Source organism: Scomber japonicus, chromosome 9 (genome assembly GCF_027409825.1).
Source record: "Scomber japonicus isolate fScoJap1 chromosome 9, fScoJap1.pri, whole genome shotgun sequence".
In the NCBI taxonomy this organism is placed as follows: Eukaryota; Metazoa; Chordata; class Actinopteri; order Scombriformes; family Scombridae; genus Scomber; species Scomber japonicus.
The window spans coordinates 27,909,710-27,929,956 of NC_070586.1; the positions used below are offsets into that span (position 1 = coordinate 27,909,710).

General features: G+C 39.2%; 2 protein-coding genes across 2 annotated transcripts; both read left to right on the forward strand.

Moving 5' to 3' along the window:
- Positions 1 to 1,775: 1,775 nt before the first annotated feature.
- On the forward strand, positions 1,776 to 12,759 carry ppp2r2aa (protein phosphatase 2, regulatory subunit B, alpha a). Its single transcript, XM_053325710.1, has 10 exons — positions 1,776 to 2,048; positions 2,403 to 2,480; positions 4,287 to 4,384; positions 4,571 to 4,736; positions 4,935 to 5,047; positions 6,789 to 6,966; positions 7,494 to 7,658; positions 7,778 to 7,947; positions 8,134 to 8,225; positions 8,646 to 12,759. The coding sequence occupies exons 1-10, from the start codon at positions 2,042 to 2,044 to the stop codon at positions 8,923 to 8,925; spliced, it is 1,347 nt and encodes a 448-aa protein (XP_053181685.1). The 5' UTR covers positions 1,776 to 2,041; the 3' UTR covers positions 8,926 to 12,759.
- Positions 12,760 to 13,871: 1,112 nt separating this feature from the next.
- Positions 13,872 to 18,220, forward strand: bnip3la (BCL2 interacting protein 3 like a). The gene is made up of 6 exons (XM_053325715.1): positions 13,872 to 13,954; positions 15,055 to 15,325; positions 15,433 to 15,514; positions 15,606 to 15,709; positions 15,788 to 15,937; positions 16,137 to 18,220. Exons 1-6 carry the CDS (start codon positions 13,903 to 13,905, stop codon positions 16,183 to 16,185), a joined length of 708 nt encoding a protein of 235 aa, XP_053181690.1. The 5' UTR covers positions 13,872 to 13,902; the 3' UTR covers positions 16,186 to 18,220.
- Positions 18,221 to 20,247: the final 2,027 nt, after the last annotated feature.

Here is a 20,247-nt window from a genome sequence, read left to right on the forward strand (position 1 = left end):
CCACTTCACAGATAAATTATTAACAGCAGTCTTGTGACAATGCAGCCTCTTCAGCTCCTACAAGGCTAGAACAAATAAATTTGCACCTCTAATGCAACTTCAAACACATTTAATAATGTATAAGCTTCTCGCTGAAATGTAGAAAATCTGACTTTTAATAAAGCATGAGCAACAAAAAACATAAAATGTCATTTATCCCAGTGATGCAGAGTCTTTAGGTCTTTTTTTGCTTCATTTCTGTGTGTAGCATTTAAATCAGTATAGTAGTACATATAGTCATATTTATTTTTTGCAATGTGTGATGTTTTAATGAACTTCCAGGAGGGTCTAATATAATTTTATGCTGTGGTATTTTCTGAAATTTGACAAAAAATGTATGTTTGCAGAATGGGCCGAGGTGGGAACATGGGACACCTGACTCAACCTGTTCGCAGGCAGAAGACCCAGCAGGAGCCTCTGGATGTGGATCCCTTGATAATCCGCTTCCTCCGGACACTGAAGGAAATCCTCAAATTTGTCCTCTTCAGCTACACTGTGCTGTTTGGTGCTTTGCTTCTTGCCAGGTGGACCACTTATTTTATGGTGGGAAAGTAAGAAGATGCAGACTTAATGAGCCCGTTCATGGACTTCAGGCTCATTAATGAAGATGATAATGCAGACCCTTGGATTTGTGGTCTATGCCCCTATAAATTACTAATGTTTTCATACACAACAATAACAGCTGGAGTGATCATGTTTCTTATTTGATTGATGCTGCAGTGTAGCACAACTATTGTGCAGTTAATGTTTGTTTTTTATAATCTAAACAGGGTGTTGCAGGCAAGGACCCCACAATGAAACTAATTTTAAGCAAGCCAGTCTGCTTCAGATGTATTTGTAAATGTGTGCTTAAATGTGTGATCTAGAATCTGTCAGATTGCAAAATGACCACAGTGAAGCTTTAAAACATGTTTGTATGATTGTGTAGCTTATATAAATATTGTTGTGTATTCTTGATTGATAAGATCTATACAACTACTAGCTTTAAACCTGTCTCATCTTCTCATGAATGAATTGGTGAAACAACTTTTTACTAACTGGGATACTGACAGCCTCCCAAGAAGCACCAACCTGGAAAAGCAATGGATAAGGGCTATTTTTTGTCGAGGGGCCCCATCCTGACTAAATACGCCCCGATGCATGGACCCCAGTTTGCATGACAGTGTCACTCTTAACATCTTTATAAAGTGGTGTCCTCCAATGCTGGGGTCTAGCAAATGCAAGTAACAGTGATATGTTAAAAAGCAGTGGCAGCTGCAGGTGCCACCGGAAGTCCCAAACATTAAATTAAGTTTGTGTATATTAGAATATAAATATGTATTTAAATTCCCTATAGTTCTATTATTAATAATATTACGGATATATGACTGTTTTTAGTTACAACTTTCATTAAATCTAAAATAAAAATTGATTGAAAAAAAAAAAGTTAAATAACAAAAACCTGCGTGCGATGGCGAGTTCGATTTCAATCACTACATCAATCCACACGGGCGGAGTTTAGCCAGTACAGGGTTTTCTTTAAAAGTCTTAATGACTTTTCATTGAAAATTAAACGTGCTATGAATCAATTAAAGACGCTGTGTCAGTGAAAAGGAAAAATGAGCGCTGACGGCTCAGGGGTCAGTCAGGATAACATTTCCCGGTGCGCTCTCGCCGCGCTCCCTGTCGGTTTGTTGCTCGCTGAACAACTGAACGCCGCCCGCGTTGCGCCATTTTGAACGTGAATGCAGGGAGAGGCAGAGGCGAGGGAAACCTCAAAGTAGAGTGCAAAGTCTAAAAATCACCACTGCAGGCTGTAGTTTACTTCCTTAGGTTGGAAACTGGTTCGTACTGTCTGTTTCCACTGGACCGGGCACTTGTGCATTCTTCCGACTAACCAGCAGCTCCCAGCCGTCATTCCTCCACTCCTCCTCGGGCAGAACCAGCCAGCCGACCCGGGTCAGCACTGCTCCAGTCCGGGGCCCGAGCCCACTACAGACCCGCTCTGTCCTAGCCGCTCAACATGGCAGGTAAAACCCGAGAGCAGAGGCCGCCCGGCTATGAGAGGTGTCCTTATTATACAGCACATTACGGCGGAGTTTAGCACAGATGTGTTTGTTGTTCTTTCTGCTCTGAATAACCAGCTAACAGCTAGCTACTCCCAGATGCTAGTGTGTGAAAGTGAGCGTTTTGCACAGTGGATATCTGAACAAGCTTGAACTACGAACAGTAGCATTTAAAACTAACAGATGTAACTATTGTGAAGTCAATGTGTGGTCTTGTTCATATAATACTGATTTTAGCCACGTTAGCACCGGGCTAACGCGTGTAAAGTTGTCTCTGATGGTGGTTGTGTATTAAACATGGGTCCGTGCCTCCTGCAGGGGCCGGCGGTGGGAGCAGTGATGTGCAGTGGTGCTTTTCTCAAGTCAAAGGAGCCATAGATGACGATGTTGCTGAAGGTAAGTCCATGTGATTGCCACTGAACATTTGCTAGCCTGCACTGTATGACTGGCATCCTGTGCATACTTGTGATTTAAGTTTTTAAATGCTGCTGAGTCCAGCTCTTTATTTATGCACAAGTTTGAATATGTGTTTAGTTCAGTAGGCCTGCTACAGCTCACCCTGTCAGGTTGTTTGGCATATTTCCTATAACTATGAGTTGCAACTTCTACAATTACCAAGCATCAAAACTGTTGTGCAGGTTTGTACTTTTGTAGCAAAAAGACATTTCCCAAGCAAGTAGGAAGTTATTGAAGCATTGCATTTGTTTGGTAAAGCAATCCTTTGGCCAGAAAACTCAGAGTGCATTACAGTCTTTAAAGTCTCTGAAATCTCTTTTGAAAAATAGCTCAGGTTATGAGATGCTCTACAAGCTGTAAGGGTCCCTTCAGTCAAGACACAAAAACACAAATAGTACTTTCCCACATACTACTCGTGGTATTGCAAATAGTTTTGGTTCTTTTGGGACTTATATTGCAACCGTGAAACAATGGAGGTAATTGCTTTTGTGGTGCTCAAAATATTGCAAAATAATTACAGCAGAAATGGTTCCCAGTGGAAAACCATTGACTCAGCGATCTTTTGATTTTTGTTAGAAACAAACAACCTGTTTGTGGAAAGACCCTTTGCTGCTTTCCAGCTGTCTTCATGACTAGAAACAATGTGTTCAGTGTCAAATGTTTCTTTTGTTTTTGGAGAGCTGACCCAAAAGTCATTCTGATCTATGCTAGTGACCAGTCTTATTGACAGTGTATAGTATTATAGTCTTGCAGTGCCTTAGTCTATACTTTTGAGTTACTTCTAACAACCATCTTTAATTTATGCTGAACTTCAGCCTTCAATATCTTGTGAAATAGATAATTTTCACTTAGTACATGGGATGCTTAATGGAAATACAGTGAGAGGGTAGGTAGGTGACATGAGCATGTAGCTTTCACCTGCATATGAAAGTCAAGTGGTGGGTGGTACCTGCCCCTTGTCCCATTGTCCAATGATTGAGTTCACAAGGGCCTAAAAACACTTATGTTTACAGTACACCGTGGACTTATTTGTGTGTAAAAGACTACATAGTTGTTTACAGTAAGCTTCTCCCGCGAACAACTATAAATGTGAGCTTCTCCTTGTGTCAATACACAGCAGACTGAAGACTACAGTGTGCTGGTTTTATTTGACTCCTGCAGACATCCTCTCCCCTCTTTTGTTTTTCGTATGAGAGCTTGTATGGAGTCAGGTCGTATCAGGCACTTTGTGTGCTGTGTTAAAAGAGGAACAAGTCCGTTGCCTATATTAAGGGTAGCCATCGCCCAGAATAGTGCCAGGCTGTTAACAGGGATTGATTGTTGTATTGTGGGATTTGATGAGAATGCTTGCCTTTGAAAAGTGCTGCGTAGCTGCAAATGGCAAGTTTTTTTTTAATCCTCTGATGAGGGTTGGTTGACTTTCAGTTCCACTACACCAAAGCATGTATGCCAATGCTCCTCACTGTACGTTCACCATGGTTGACACTGTTTTCACCCGTCTTTCATAGGCAGCCAAAACAAGAGCAAATGTACTGTACCCCAATGGCCGCTGGAGGAATTTTGTGCATCATTGGGGAGAAATGAAGCGTTCATCTAGAAAATTTTGCAAACCAGTGCAAAATATTTTAACATTGAACTCGCCTCAAATTTACACAACATTACAGAAGCAGATTAAACTCAAAAATGGCAGTATGTTTAAAAAAAAAAAAAAAGGGAGATTTTCTAATCACGCTACTTTATTGACAGCTGACATAATATCTACCGTTGAATTCAACCACTCTGGGGAGCTGCTAGCCACTGGGGACAAGGGGGGCCGTGTTGTCATCTTTCAACAGGAGCCAGAGGTAAGTCTCATCATCTCATATGATTATAAATGTGTTCAAACAGTGCAAATGTTGTCTTTTACAATAATTTCCTAAATGATCGCTGCTTCCGTCATACATAAAGTTTTGACTCAAATTCTCACTATAGGTCTATTTCTCTCATGATGAGACTTGAACTTAACTTTTTGATATGTTGTTGCCGTTCAGAGTAAGAATCAGCCGCAGTGCTCTGGAGAGTACAATGTTTACAGCACCTTCCAGAGCCACGAGCCCGAGTTTGACTACCTGAAAAGCCTCGAGATTGAAGAGAAGATCAACAAGATTCGATGGTTGCCTCAGAAGAATGCAGCACAGTTCCTTTTGTCTACAAATGGTCAGTTAACTACCGTATTATACGTGAGCAGATACACTGTTGTCTCGTAATTTTATTTTTAGTTGGTGACATTTTAGTATTTTTAAGCTAACACCAACTAAAACCTGTCCATCGGTTCTTTGGAAACAACATCAATGAGTCACTTTATCACAATTATTTCATCTTTTCCTCTTTATCTCTGCTTTCTCTTGTTGGTAGACAAAACCATAAAGCTGTGGAAAATTAGTGAGCGTGACAAGAGACCTGAAGGCTACAATTTGAAGGAAGAAGATGGCCGATACAGAGATCCAAATTCAGTCACAGCATTACGGGTGTGTATACATTGACATAATACATATATTTCAACCATGTTTCAGTGTGCAATATGAATGATAGGTAAACTGTTGAGATTCTGTTCTCACTTTCCGTTTATTCATTGCATAAATAAATTAAAGTAAGGAAACAAACCTGATTAAAAAAATATATATATTAAGCTTCATTGTAAGTTGCCTAAATGATCCCACATGGATGGTAGTAGCAGTCCATTCAGTTGACTGTACTTAGTCAGTACTGTGGATTCTGTGTTTATTGAATACATTTTATATACAATTTTAGATCAGTTGCATTGCACTTAAAAGACACACCTTTAACACATTTTTTTCCCATTGAAAAGTGGGGTGTGTCCTATAAAGCAGTAAGATACAGGGAGAGGTTGGATCTGGATATGTTTATAGGTATGTAAAAGGCCGTCCACAATAAGAACAATAACCCTAACTATAACAATAAACGTAACAATGTGAGCATCCACACTTATGAACTATAACATCCTGTAAACAGCAGTCAAGCACAGGCTGTCCGCTCCAGCTGTGTCTGCAGCTGATGAAAATAGATTATTGATGACCCGTTGCTGCTTTATGTTGTACTCAAAAGGAAAAAAGAAAAGCAGGTACCAAGTATTTCAGGACATTAGTTGCTGTGATATTTCAGTATTACCGACCAAACTGATGTTGAAGCACGATGTACAAAAGTGCACAGATGAGCAGCTTTTATTAAGCTGTGGCAGCTACACACAGTATGAGCACAGATCTGAAGCCTCAAAGATTCACCATCTTTGTTGTTTTTCCACTGGATGGAAGAGCAGATGATGCTTTGTTTGACTCTGGGACTGTCACAGAGTATGAGGACAGTGTGCTTGGTGAGCCTTGCAGCGACTCAACTGAGAGTTTTTGGGACTTGAGTGAGCACACAGCTACACACTGTAGCCATTAACCATTAACCTCACACATTGTTTCAGGTGTAATATGTGTGTTTTGATTGTGTTTCAAATAAAATTAGACTGAAAAGGTTTTGGAGTAACTTCTATTAACGTATGTGTTTTATAAATTAATAGCTGCTGGTTCATTCAAATAAACCAGACCTTAATAGAAAAGTGTTTTTCTAAGCATGAGACCCCCCCCCCTCAAAATAGACTGTCTTACACACCAGTGCGACTTATACACAGGTTTTTACAGTACTCAATTTGCACTCTTCTGCAGTTGTTGTTTTCAGTCATTTTTCATTCATACAAACATATTGACTTGTAATACCAGCAAAAGGTGGAAGTAATAACATTAACTACGGCCCTATTCTTGCAATCACTGCAATACAAAGTATCTATCAGTGTTATCAGTTACACCTCTGTTTGAAAAGCCACAATGTCGAATGTGAAAATGGTCTATTTAGCTTTAGTTTCAACCCAGGTTTTTACCTCCAGTCATGTGCTTCCCCAGTGAACCATTGATCTATGATGATTGAATAGTTTCCAAATATAGCTCCAGTTTAACAGCCCGGCCTGTTACACTGAGTCTTTCTTTGTTTTATAAAACAGTTATTGTTACTGTTTACATCAGTATCCCTCAAACCTTTTTTTCTTCACTCTGCCAGCAAAATCTGCCTGATGGAGAAAAATTTCTACCTTTTTTTCCCTTTTGGAAACATAATGAGATTTTCAAAATGGAGGATAACATAATGACCACATAATCTATTTTGTTCTACACAAAAATGGAACAAAGCTAACCCAGCCCGTCTCCTCAGGTACCAGTATTCAGACCCATGGATTTGATGGTGGAGGCCAGCCCCAGACGAGTGTTTGCAAACGCTCACACCTACCATATCAACTCCATCTCAGTCAACAGTGACTGTGAGACCTACCTGTCTGCCGATGACCTTCGTGTTAACCTCTGGCATTTGGAGATCACTGACCGCAGCTTTAGTATCCTTTTTTTTTACACTCCCATCATCAATGATAGTTCAGTGACTAATGATTTTTCCAACAGGAATGATGATGCAGATGTATGAGTGGACAAAAATATCACAGTGTCATTTTGTTATACCACCACTAGATGTTACCAAAGTTTTTTTTTTATATTCAGGGTTTAAATTAAAAAAGTTGAATTTGTACTCCTGACCCTAAGGCTGTTCTAATGTTTTAGTCCATAAACATATGACTCTCTAACCAGTTACTGTCCTTTAATATCTGAGAGGAGGCATGAATCATGTTCCCATTACATGCTGCTTGCCTTTACAGAGTCACAGTGTTGATGTGACACCTAGTTAACCCAAGAGTGGCTGCTATCGATGGATGGATCGATGGAGTCACATACATAACTATACCTACAAAAACTTCTTTTACAAATATTTTGTGGCCTAGGGGCATGAAAAAAAATTTTGAGCCTCTGGGAAAATGTATGTATTGTAAAATGTCAGTTTATTCCTTTTACCTTAACCTCACTTCTTCAGATATTGTTGACATCAAGCCAGCTAATATGGAGGATTTGACAGAAGTGATCACAGCAGCAGAGTTTCACCCCAACCAGTGCAACACTTTTGTGTATAGCAGCAGCAAGGGCACCATCCGTCTATGTGACATGAGGGCGTCAGCGTTGTGTGACAAGCATGCCAAACGTGAGCAGAATTCATTGAGGCTGCGTACATAGATTAGACAATTAATCATGACGTTTGTAGATGGAGTTTATGGTAGCTCGAGTATAATAATGACACACATCCATTTTTTCTTTTCTAAGTGTTTGAAGAACCAGAGGATCCAAACAACCGCTCATTCTTTTCTGAAATCATCTCATCCATTTCTGATGTGAAGTTCAGCCACAGCGGTCGCTACATGATGACCCGCGACTACCTGTCCGTCAAAATCTGGGATCTCAACATGGAGACCCGACCTGTAGAGACGTATCAGGTCTGTAACTGTTGCCATGTTTACACTAAAGTAATAATGTAGGTTCATAAGATCAATGTCATTCTGCTGGTTTTCCACTAGAGGGAGGTGTTTTTGATAAAAGTCCTAATCTTGTCATATTATTTTCTTCCTTGCACATTTTTGGGATTGTAACTACAGCTCCTCTTCATCACTTTCTTCTAACAGGTGCATGAATATCTCAGAAGTAAGTTGTGTTCACTGTATGAGAACGACTGCATCTTCGACAAGTTTGAATGCTGTTGGAATGGGAACGACAGGTGGGCACCATTTATTTATTTGTTATCAAATGTTTTCTTATGAACTGCTGCTTCAATTTTTAAAGCTATTCAACATTTCTGGAGGTCATTGTGGTTTCTGTTTAGCATGTCATAGGAATTTCTCAGAAATACATATACAACATGCACAAATGTTTTGGCTGACCTCTTTTTATGTTGCCACTGAAACCAGCCTTATCATTAACTGTGGTTATCTGCTCAGTGCAGGATGTAAGGCTAGGCATGGCTTGGTTTGTGTGGTTTGAAATGCATACTCCTGGTTGTAGTCAGTGACAGAACAATAATAATAATTCACTCTTTCATCTTTAAATTTATTATCCATATGAAAGTATGGTTTACCATCCAAGTTGATAGTTGAGATAAAAGTTGAGACTTGCTCACTCACACCATGTCTCTCCACAGCGTTGTGATGACCGGCTCCTACAACAACTTCTTCAGGATGTTTGACAGAGGCTACCGGCAGGACGTGACTCTAGAGGCATCGCGGGAGAACAGCAAACCGCGGTCGGTGCTGAAACCTCGCAAAGTAAGCACGGGTGGGAAACGCAAAAAGGATGAAATCAGTGTAGACAGTCTGGACTTTAACAAGAAGATCCTCCACACTGCCTGGCATCCTCTGGACAACATCATCGCTGTGGCCACCACCAACAATCTGTACATATTCCAGGAAAAACTGAACTAGCATTAGATGAACCACTCAGATCCCAGTTTCTGCTTTAGCCCCACTGCTCTGATACTTGCATTAAAAAAAAAAAATCTGTCTTTGGCAAAATCCTCAAGTCTGCACAAGATCTGATCAATTATTTTAGTATTGAATGTGACAAGCACACAGTATATCACAGCAGGCCATCAGCGGGGTTTGTAGATCTCAGTCCAGACTTTGGGATTTGGTGTCATAGTAGTCCTCCAGTAGGAGCTCTCCATTTATCCAACTGCAACTCCACTACATCCCAAACCAAAGGGAAAATGTGTTAAACACACATATTTGGCTAGTTTGTTTCTTTATTTTTTTTTTTGTGCCATTGTGACATAATTCATCTGTATGTCATAGCTACTAATTGTTAAAAGTTTTTGTAGCTACCATATTTTATTAGTTTAAATAGAAAATTCCTTTTACTGTTTATACATCTTTCTGTCACAAAGTTCCTTTTTGTACTGGTCTGAAGCACTGCTAATACGAGCTGTCAACACTCCATATTTGCCCCGAGTATTTGTCAAGTTGCCAAGTTCACTCACCACTCCTAGTAGGTTTATGCTGTTATAAGGCCATTCTAGTGTTTTCTCATGTTTAGCTCATTCTCTGTAAAAAATGTGTTCTTTACATTACTGCCAACCTTTCTCCATTGCATACTCATATTTATTAGATTGTTTTCTTACCTTAAAGGCAGCCGCTGGTTTACATGAATTTCTTTACAGTAAGAAAATCAACTTACATTTTGTTCTCCTTGTCTTAATCAGTGTAAATGTTTGGTGACAGTGTTGTTATCCTCTGAAATCTGACACTTTGATGTACAGAAACCACTTTATTTTCAAAGACATAATGAAGGCCAGTTTCACTATATCCTTTTTAAACATCCATGTTTTTAACATTTTGGGTAAGTTTATGTTAGAATCACAAGTATGTCAGCATCAGTTGTTTGTTATTTTTAATCTTGCTCTCAGCTGCATCATCATCATCATCACCTGACACATTTTATACAGATATAGATAACTGATCTCAAGGTAGTTCCAACACTGTAAGCTGATTTTAATAATGTATAGAAATGGCTACTTTTTGGACAATGTTGGCAGTAATGAATGTGCAATTTCTAGTTAATGGGTGAGACCTGTGTAGGTCTTGAACATACACAACAAGAACACAAGAATGGCATGCGTGCACACACACATTCAGCAGGTTTGCGGTTTAGGGAGGTGAATGGGGGCTAATCATGCCAAAGTAACCAATCCTCTACACTCAAGTTATAATCATATAAAGCTGTCTTGCAGATGAGGTGCCCCTGGTCAGACTAATGACCCTTGCACATGTATGGACCACCTTAAAATGCTCAGGAGAAAAGCTTGTTATATATGTGGAAGAGCGTGATGTGGCCTAATTCTCTCGTGGTCTGTGGTACCAAAGTTGAGTGCTGCTGCCAGCTTCCCCACAAAGCCCATCGTGTTGTTGCTGATTGATCGATCACTTTGCCCTTTGGTTCTAGTTTCTGTTTTTTTTTTTGTTTTTTTGTTTTTTTTTTAAATGATGTTTTGTACTGTACCTGATAAAACAGAAGAAGAATCACTATAGCTGATTTATTTTTGTATAAATTAAGGCAATTGGATTACAGTCTGATCACTGTAGTTTCTTTAGCTGTCTATCTCGGACTGATTGTAGATGGAATGTTGCCTCATCAGGTGACCTGTTTTTGTCACATGACTGCGTCATGTCGCTCGTTTTGGCAGGTGTTTGTTTGAAAGCTAGTCTTTTTTGTGACATCGAAAGAAGTGTGTCGTTTCTGACGTGGGACGTCCAAAGACAAGTATTTTCAGGTGTCAGTACCTCTGTAGTCATAAGCACTATAACAGTTTATTTTTTTAATTTGGCTGACTGTAACTGATGTTAATGTAGTACTTATTTAGATGCTTCAGAGTTAGATTCAAAGTTCATTTTGTTTCTTAACGTTCTGTTTTTGTGCCATGGTTTTGTTTATGAATCATTTTTGCTTGCTGTGAAAGAATAGGCCCTTGTTGGCCTTTATGGGAAAGGCATTTTTAGTCAAACATAAAATTAACAATCTTAAAAATGTCAAATCAAGTTTTCTCTAAAGCTAGTTAAGTCAATTGACTAGGCAGAGTTACTGATTATGAATTATTGTATGAAATGTTGTCTCTCCTGAAGCAGGTGTAGCTCACCTATTGACTTGTTTATTTAAAAGGAGGATTTGTGAAGCACTTGTTCTGCAGATTGATGTATGGAAGCTGTCACTAATGACTACAGTGAACACGGGGAAGTACTTTGAAAATGAAATGTACTGTTTCTCTGCTACGCTATGCTTAAGTCACACGCTGCAATTTCTCTTTTAGAGCAAACAGGTTGATTATAGCACAAGCTTTTTTTCTCCTCTTTCTGAAAATACTGTTTAATGACATAAAGCCATTGATTCAGGGCATGAAACTTACTGGTCGACTGGATCATATTCATGTAAAATTAAGGTGTCACTTTACCTTAGACAACTGATTTTCAATCACTAGGATGCCACTAAAATAACCATCTCCACAAGGTGGTATTAAGCTACTGTTGAGTGTCACTTCCTCAGGGCTCTGGGTAATGTCCTCTAGTTATGAGACACTTTTCTATTTTTTTTTTAATTTTTTTTTAATTTTGCAACCTTTTCCAAAGGCTTTTGTTTGTCTGATGCAAGTAAATGTGTCATATGTACAAGTATAAACCTGCATAACGTGGCACCTTTGACCCATTCCACTGTCAAGCATGATCTAATGTTTTAGTCACCAAACAAGAAGATTTATTCATTGGACAATATGAGTGTTCAGTCTTGAGATCAAACTTGTTCTGTTATCCATCCAAAAGAAGCTTTTATTCATGTCAATGTTGAAATAATTTAGTAGACTTCTAAAGATCTGTTGAAAGATGTGAGAAATGTGAAAAAAAAAACAAGAATCTGTATAAAAATAGTAATAATAATAATAATTAGATCAGAATCTGCAAGTTTCCTTCCTGAAAAGTCTTGTGAAGTAATGTTGGCTTTTTTTAAAATCAACATCTTTGAACTCACGGCAGAAATGATTATCAGACTGTATGCGTGTCAGACATACAGTAACACAACAGCATTGAAATCATTCATTCTAACATATTTACACAGTCACTGACATTTGTAAGACTAAATGACTAAACCAGTAATCTTTTTCACTTTCCCCTCATATTGTCTTCATAGCTACTGTTCAAGGCTGTGGTGAAAACCACAAAAAATGTTCAAAAGAACCCTGTTGCCTTTCTTAAAGCATTAAGAAGAAATAAGATAATCAAGTATGTTCCTTGAACTTTCTGGCATGCCAGACAGGAGACTGCTCAGGGGAATTTACCGCTGCTCTGTGATCAAAACCTTGTACCTTCAAGAAAGCAGCTTTTCGCAACTTTATTAAAAACTTCCTTATTTCGACAATGGCTTTTGAATTGGTTTCCTGAGCTTTGGGTTAACTTAAAAGATCTACATGAAAACTGTCTACATTGGAGTTATGAGGTTTTTCCACTTACAGCAGCATTATATACATGTCTAATGTATCACAGGAGTTAAAACAAAATGCACTTTTATTTTTGTGAATTTCATTAATTTGTAAAAGTATGTTTTTTTTGTTTTGTTTATTTCTTTCAAGGGGCTCTTGAATAAAGATTGTAGGAGAGTTTTGGTGATCTGTTTAGGGGGGGAAACTACAAATGGTTCATTGTACAGCTATGTTTCTTTGTCAAATGGAATAAAGTACAATTTAGATGAAAAATAATAGAGAATTTGAAACCTGAGTTCTGAATAAAATGATTTATTTACTTGCTTTATGGATTGTTTTTATAAGAGAAATACTTATAATGTTAAGTGAGGAAATCTAACAGGTTATACAGATCAGATGCACTGCTGGGCTTTTTAAGACTTATTTCATCACAGGCAGAGTTGCTACAGTACTTTCAAAGGTAAAAATGTTGTCAAATCCAAAGTGTTGGCTGATGGCGCCGCTTTTACTAAAATTATTATAAAAGAATGTGTTTACAGCAGCAACACTGCAAATTATACTCGCTGCAATCTTGATTGCCCTGGCCGTGGTCATTTATCAAAGATGTAGTACCCAGCCATGAGAGGTTAATAGCATGTCCAGAGAGCAACATGTTACCTGCTGTTCACTATTGTACATGAGAGTGTATATTTATTAAAAGACATTATCTTTATATACAAAACCAGTGCCCTGATTACAGAGTGTGGTTTACCATATATCATGGTGAGTATATCCAAAAGTGATCCATTCGTAACCAACAAACATAGCCTTTTTATAGTGCTGAAGTAAGGGGTGGTGTGCTGCTTTCTCCTGCCAATTCAGCAGTTATCTGCAGGGAGAGTGATGGTAGGTTAGTGGGGCCGGTCTTACCACTATCATCAGTCCTGCGAGTCCAATACCCCATAAAAGCAGCTGACCCAATGATAACACAAAGGCTGCATACTTCTTCACAACCATACTGTAAATACCCTGTATATAAATGGCCACACATTCTTTAAAACAAAATTTTAAGTTTTACTGTTTCCATGCAAAAACATGTACTAAAAACTTCAGTAAATAGTCACTGCTTTTGTGCTATTTTGATCTCTAATAAAAACATATTTAATAGAAAAATAAAAATGCCCATTTCTAGAGCCTGTCTGCAGTCACTTGTCTGTTCATATTTTGACAATAGACTGCATACAAATAAATATATCTTCATATACAGTCCACAGTCTGCACCATAGACTGCATATAAATAAATATATCTTTATATACAGTCCACAGTCTGCAGCATAGACAGCATCTAAATAAATATATCTTTTAACAGTGTATGGTCTGGACTCTGGACAGACTTGGCGCATGCGCACACCGCAGTTTGTCTGCGTGTCATGTTGATGAATGCTGAAGCTGGGTAGTCAACATGTCCACCGCTGCTGCTCAACACAACAATAACGAAGAGCCCGGGCTTCACGGTACGTACCGTCCGCAATGTTCCTGTGCTCCTCGTTACAAATGCAGCTTTATATATTCATAAGGAGCGCGCTTGTTTTTGACAACAATTATGCTTTGAAGATTTTATTGTAAAAGTTACATGGCGTACGGAATTTCCTCTTCTTCTGGGAGGGGTGGAGAGGGTGATGTTGTTTTACGCAACCGCAGGATAGCCAACTAGATCGCGCAAAAAATTTGACTGATGGGTTGGCAGCCAATCAAGTACACAAGTTAGCGTTGGGTGGGTTCTAGCCCAAATGAAAACAACTTTGGGACAAAAGACGAAATAAATATTGTTGGTATTATTTTTTTCTTTTCTTAGTGACTTATATTTCTCCGCTTCCGAGTATATTCCAGTTGTCTTTTTTGACAATTCACTCTTCCTAAATAAATATCAATTTCGAAGGAAAACAATGGTAGGATGTTAGCCCTAGTCCCTGCAGAGTCACAGCTCCTAAAAAAACACATTTGAACACTAAACTGGCACAGGGTGTGTTCAGGCTTGAATCGATAAACACTATCTTTCAGAACTAGAAATATTAGCTGGGACAGAAAACTGAGACATGTGTCTTATATGTGACAACAACAAACACAGCTGGAACGGCGACATGCCTGGGCAAACTGTCCCCCACTACAGTTATGCAAGACCTCATGAGAGCTGCACCTAACCCTGATGACAAAGTCGGCTATCATGGTTCATCCGATTATGCGTAGATAGGCACGTCGTCGAATAACAGAGAAAGATTAAATTATATTTTTAGCGATACTAAAACGGGAAATAAAGGGCGTCTCTTGGTATCATGAGGTTTTCATTCTGTGCTCATCCAAGCCCTCTGGCTGCAAGAGATTGCATAACCCCCTCCTGTCTGGAAAAAAATGTGCAAGCTGTTTGTGGGGCAGTGGCACAAAGAAATGCATGCTATCATGGATGCAGTGCACAGCCAGTTCATTTGAATGCAAAGTGTCAATGGTGCAGGAAATGTAGGTCAGCTGTTTCTGTGTGAAAGGACATGTTCTGGTGTCCGGTTTGCGCTCAAGTGTAATTTCCTTTTCCTTTCCTCTTCACCTTTCTGTTGTCAAGGCTCTTGGGTTGAGTTGGAGCTGAATGGGAACACAGGGGCCCAACGCACACAGACCAACCAGTTAATGATCCCCGAAGCAGACCAAATAAATGCAAATGATGGTATTAGTGAAACTCTGCCAAACTTAGATGTGGTGCCTGAGGCTGATGAAACCCTGATCGGAGGGCTAGAGCATGTTCCATCGTCCTCCTCTATCCACAATGGAGACATGGAAAAGATCCTCCTGGATGCACAGCATGAATCCAGCCCGAGTAGTTCCTCCTGTGATAGGTAAGACAAAAGACCCTCAAGCTCTATAAAGCTCATACAGTGTGTTTATGTTGTAGCTGTAGCGTCTTGTTGTTGTTGTTTTTTTTAACCTCAATGTGTTGACACAGTCCCCAAAGGCCACCGAGTCCAGATCAAGATGACGGTCAGATAACTTTTGATGTGGACATGTCCAGCCCGAGAGGTAGTCAGGTAAAACACATACTCAACCCTAATGCTCAGACCCATTTAAGCTGTTTTCATTTGACCTTAAATCCTAATTGAGCCACCTCCACATTTGCAGTCAGAGGAAGATGGAGAGAGGGACAGAGAGGAAGACATCCTGATGAACAAAGAAGTAGACTGGGTCTCTGATTGGTCCAGCAGACCGGAAAACATCCCACCAAAGTAAGCAGGCTTTTATTGTTTGTTGATGTCGTTTAGTGTCATGAATTGATTGTAATGTCAATGAATTCTTCTTCTCAGGGAATTTCACTTTAGGCACCCCCGACGTTCAGTGTCTCTTAGTATGAGAAAGAGTGGAGTCATGAAGAAGGGGGGCATCTTCTCTGCTGAATTCCTCAAAGTCTTCATCCCCTCTTTACTCATCTCACACATCCTTGCTCTTGGCATCGGGTAAGTCTGAATTCAAACCACCCAGAGAAGAAACTGTATGTGTTATATTCCAGAACAGACATAATAGAAAGCCTAGCATTTGCTCTGACAATGTTCTTTTTTGCTTTTCTGTTAGTTTGGCATTTTAATGACTCACCATGTGCCATAATAGACATTATAGTATCCTATTTTCTGAACTTTTTTTCTTCCTTTTTTTTAGGGTGTACATCGGAAAAAGAATTGCCACAGCCTCCACCAGCTCTTACTGAGTAGAAAATGAAGCAGTGCCCTTATGTTCTCCTGTCTACAAGTCTCTGAACCATCCTCCCGTAGCCAAGCTGTCTCTGCATTCATTGTACGCCCGCATCGCCTCCCCAATCAGCATTCAATTCTGTCACATTGTAGATGTAGTTATATCTATACTCATTACATAATGTGGTTGCACTCCTTCACATTTTGACACAGGGCAACACTGTATCGAACAGTTGTCACCAACTTGAATCCAGTAGGTAACGAACCCTGTTCAGCTAAAAAAAATATGTGACACGGATTTGATGTCAGGGGGCTTAAGGGTTGGGGATGTTTTTCAGAAATTTCCCTCCTTATTTCAATGTTATGTCATGAAAAATCTGGCCTTCTCCAAAGCTGCATCTCTCTGCTGGTCTCTCAGCAGGCAGTGCATGAACCAAAAAAAAAAAAGTGTCGTATCTGCAATACAAACAAAATTAATTGGCTTTGGGAAGAGAATGGACTTTTATCGCCTTAAACTTTTTGAGCTCAACTTTCAAGGTGCGGATATTGGGAAGAAAATAAAACAATGCTGCACAGTGGGATTAGTTTTTTCAATTCCACACATTTTTCAGAAGTTGTATCATATTATCTCCTGTGGGTTTTCTTTTTAAAGCTTTGTTCTTTGAAGGTTGGAAAGCTTAAATGCTGATCTAGTATGTAGCTCCAAAAGTTTCTATTGGGGGTGTTTGAGTATAATATGGTAGTGAAATTTAGGCCGGAAGGCAATTTACCAGGCCATATGCTATTTTTATTTCTTTTTGCCTACATATCTTCTTCTTTAATACATAATATAGCAGCAAAGGCAAAGTGCCAAATGATTTCACCACTGCACATTGGTGATTTATCTTAGACTGTTTTTTGATTATTTTTTTTTCTGATATGTTTAGATATTTAAATATGTAGATGTGAAAATAATTTAAGCTGTGATCTGCCCCATGTAATAGAAACCTTTTGACATTGTATAATTTGTTTATACATTGATATTAATGCATATTATACCTTATGCATTGTGGCAGTGTCAGTGATGTGTTTTTGCTGTCATTTAATTGCTTAAGCGTTGGTGGCAGAAACCACCACACAAGAAGGTATTTCGAAGGGGCCTCATTGAAGAGTGTTTTCTGATTTTACCTAGATTTCACTGTGCAATCATTTCAAACAGTATGATACAATAAAACATGTACAGTGTCTGTAGGACCTCCAGAAAGACGAAACGTGAGAAGCGTCTCCTGAAGTAAATGCATGTGATTTGTGTTGATTGATGCTGATTAATTGACTGGATGATCCGTCTCTTTGTGTTTTTTAATGGATGACATCATAATCACATGAATAATCAATAACCATAATGTACAATATTGGCAGCATTGGTTTTAAAGCACTCAACCAGGCATCTAGGCTTCAGTGCATTACATAATTCATACTAACCCATAAACTGTGCATCTCATCATAATGAGCTTGTTTACAGTTGATTGGTGTTTAATACGCAGCATTTTGGAATTTGAATAAAGTTTGTACTTCATACAGTGGCTGAGATATAAATACCAATGAAGTGGATGGAGCTCCATAGACTGTAATGTATTATATAGGTCACAAGAACTCATTAAATGCACATATCATAATCATGTTCTTCTGCGCAACTGCTAGTAAGCAGCAAAGAGGAAAGTGAAACATTTAAATTGACTTTGTGCAGGATACAGAGTCTATGGAGTTTAGTCGATTATTTTTACACATTTACCTTTAAATGAACACATTTACCAAAACAATTGGACGGAGTAAGTATAAGAAGAATGAAGGAATGTGTGTAATTGCTGCATGTGTAGATAGGATGATCACGCAGGCCCTCTCTTTCTCCTGCCCAGCTAAATCGGGTATCTCCATTTCTGTTTGCTCCTCTAAATTAATGTCCTTCGCTTCCAATTTTAATAAGATCTTTAAACTTAATATCCATTCGCTCCTGTGGTAACCTCTCTATGTTAACGTGCCACAATCAAGCCAAAATAAACTCAAATAAATTCATATTACTTATTTTCTTGTGTTATTTGCTAAATATGTTTTTAAAAAGGCTCAACATACATGTACTTGTAACAGGTTTTTTTTAAACAAGGGAAGATTTGCTGAGAGCAGCTCTCTTTGTTTCATGTTCACACTCACAGTTGCACACAAACATCTGGATGCTGCCTCGTACAACCACAGTGGGCTAAGGCTCTTGCTCAAGAGTCCCTCAAAGGGAGTAATGACTGATGGGCATATGTCACTTTTTCACTATCTCCACACAGACTTATTGGTTTCTTACATTTAGGACACTAACAAGCAAATCTTTGTATATTTCATTGTGTTGCATCAGAAAGGTCAGGGTTTGCATTTTGACTGCATGTGACCACTGCCACTTTTTTTTAGCCTCGCAGATCAAACATTGCTTGTTCATAGCTGAAAGTATGAAAATAAATTATTATTCAAGTGATCAAATTTAACTCAAGCAGGGGTAAAAAGGAGACAATGATCGAGGTGTCTGTTAAGATGAGATGCTTTTTTCTATTGCTAGAAAAAAAAACGATTACATAGAACAGAGGTGGTCAAACTATTCCATAAAGGGCCAGGTGTCTGAAGGTTTTCATTCCAACCAAGCAGGAGCACATCAGATTTGACTAATTTAATCAACTGAACTCAGTCTTCAGACAATTGATTGGTTAAATTGTGCTTTTGATTGATTTGAACAAAAACCTGCAGGCACACGGTCCATTGACCGAGTAACAAAATAAATGAAGTGGATTTCCAAGGGATCCACATCACTGCAGAGATGGTGCATTTTGTACAGTGATACATTTTATAGTAGGCTATTGATGGTGTCGAAGACAAGAAACCATATAACTAAAGTATTATTGTTGTTTCATTTCCCAGTGTCATGTTGATTTACCTGGCCCTGCACCACGCTGGTCTGACCTGCCACGGTCAATTAAAGAGGTGATGCTTTAACCTGTTTTCCCCCAAAACATCAAAGAAAACATGGGAGCGCTGGCTGAGCAGGGTGGGGTAGTGCGCATGCGCGGTACCTCTTTGTGGCCCTTCGCTGCTTAGTTCTGGTCTGGTCTTCTGGGACCTTTTCGAGCAGTAAATCCAAGGATAGGACTGTTAGGCAAACATATAACCACTCGTTGACATTTTTTGCTAGACTGCACCTTGCAAACTGTCATTACTCTCGACTCAGACAGCCCAGGGCGTCGACTGGTTAACAAGTAGAGCATCCATTCATCCTTTTCATTGGCAGCTGAGGTTTTCCAGTCCAGCTAGCTAGCGTTAGCAGCTGTGTCAGAGGGATACTCAAAATGTCGGGTTACCAAGGAAAGAAGAACATCCCAAGAATTACAGTGAGTATTATTTCTGTATTTTGACTCTTTCATTTTGTAATGTCTCAGTGCTGGTGTGTTTTTTTTTAAAGCTGTGGTGAACCTCAGGATTAAAGCAAAAGCTAGCCCAACGCTTAGCTGTAGTGTCCATTCATTTACACTGCAGCCCTGCTTCAGCTCCACATATCGAGAGCCTGGGATGAACAATGATACCCCCAGCCAGTGGGTCTGCTGCAAGCTCTTTTGACATCTTCGGTATTTTTCTATATATTAATAACGATGAACAGTTATTATGAGCTTGCAGCGTTCCTCCTATTTAAGCTGCAGGCTGCAGCTCTCCTCATCAGTCCATCCCTGCCAGCATCCTCAGCTTGTAGGGTGTAGATAACAGGTTTATGTGCAGGACCTTTAGTTTCATCTACTCATCCTCCATCACTCCCCCACCCCCCCAAAACCACCCACCTATTAGTGACATTTTGTCTTCTTTTGCAAAAAAATCTTCCTAATATTGGAGAAAGTACATGCTTTTGTTATTTAACCTTGATTATGTGAAATATTGTAGGTAAGAATAGATTTGTTAATCTGCTTTGTAGTGCAGATTTTCAACCAGAGAGCACTAAATAAAGGGCCTGCACTAGGGGATGTAGTGGTTGTAAAAGAAGTAAAACCTCTTTTGTAAAGTAGGTCATTGGACAGCAC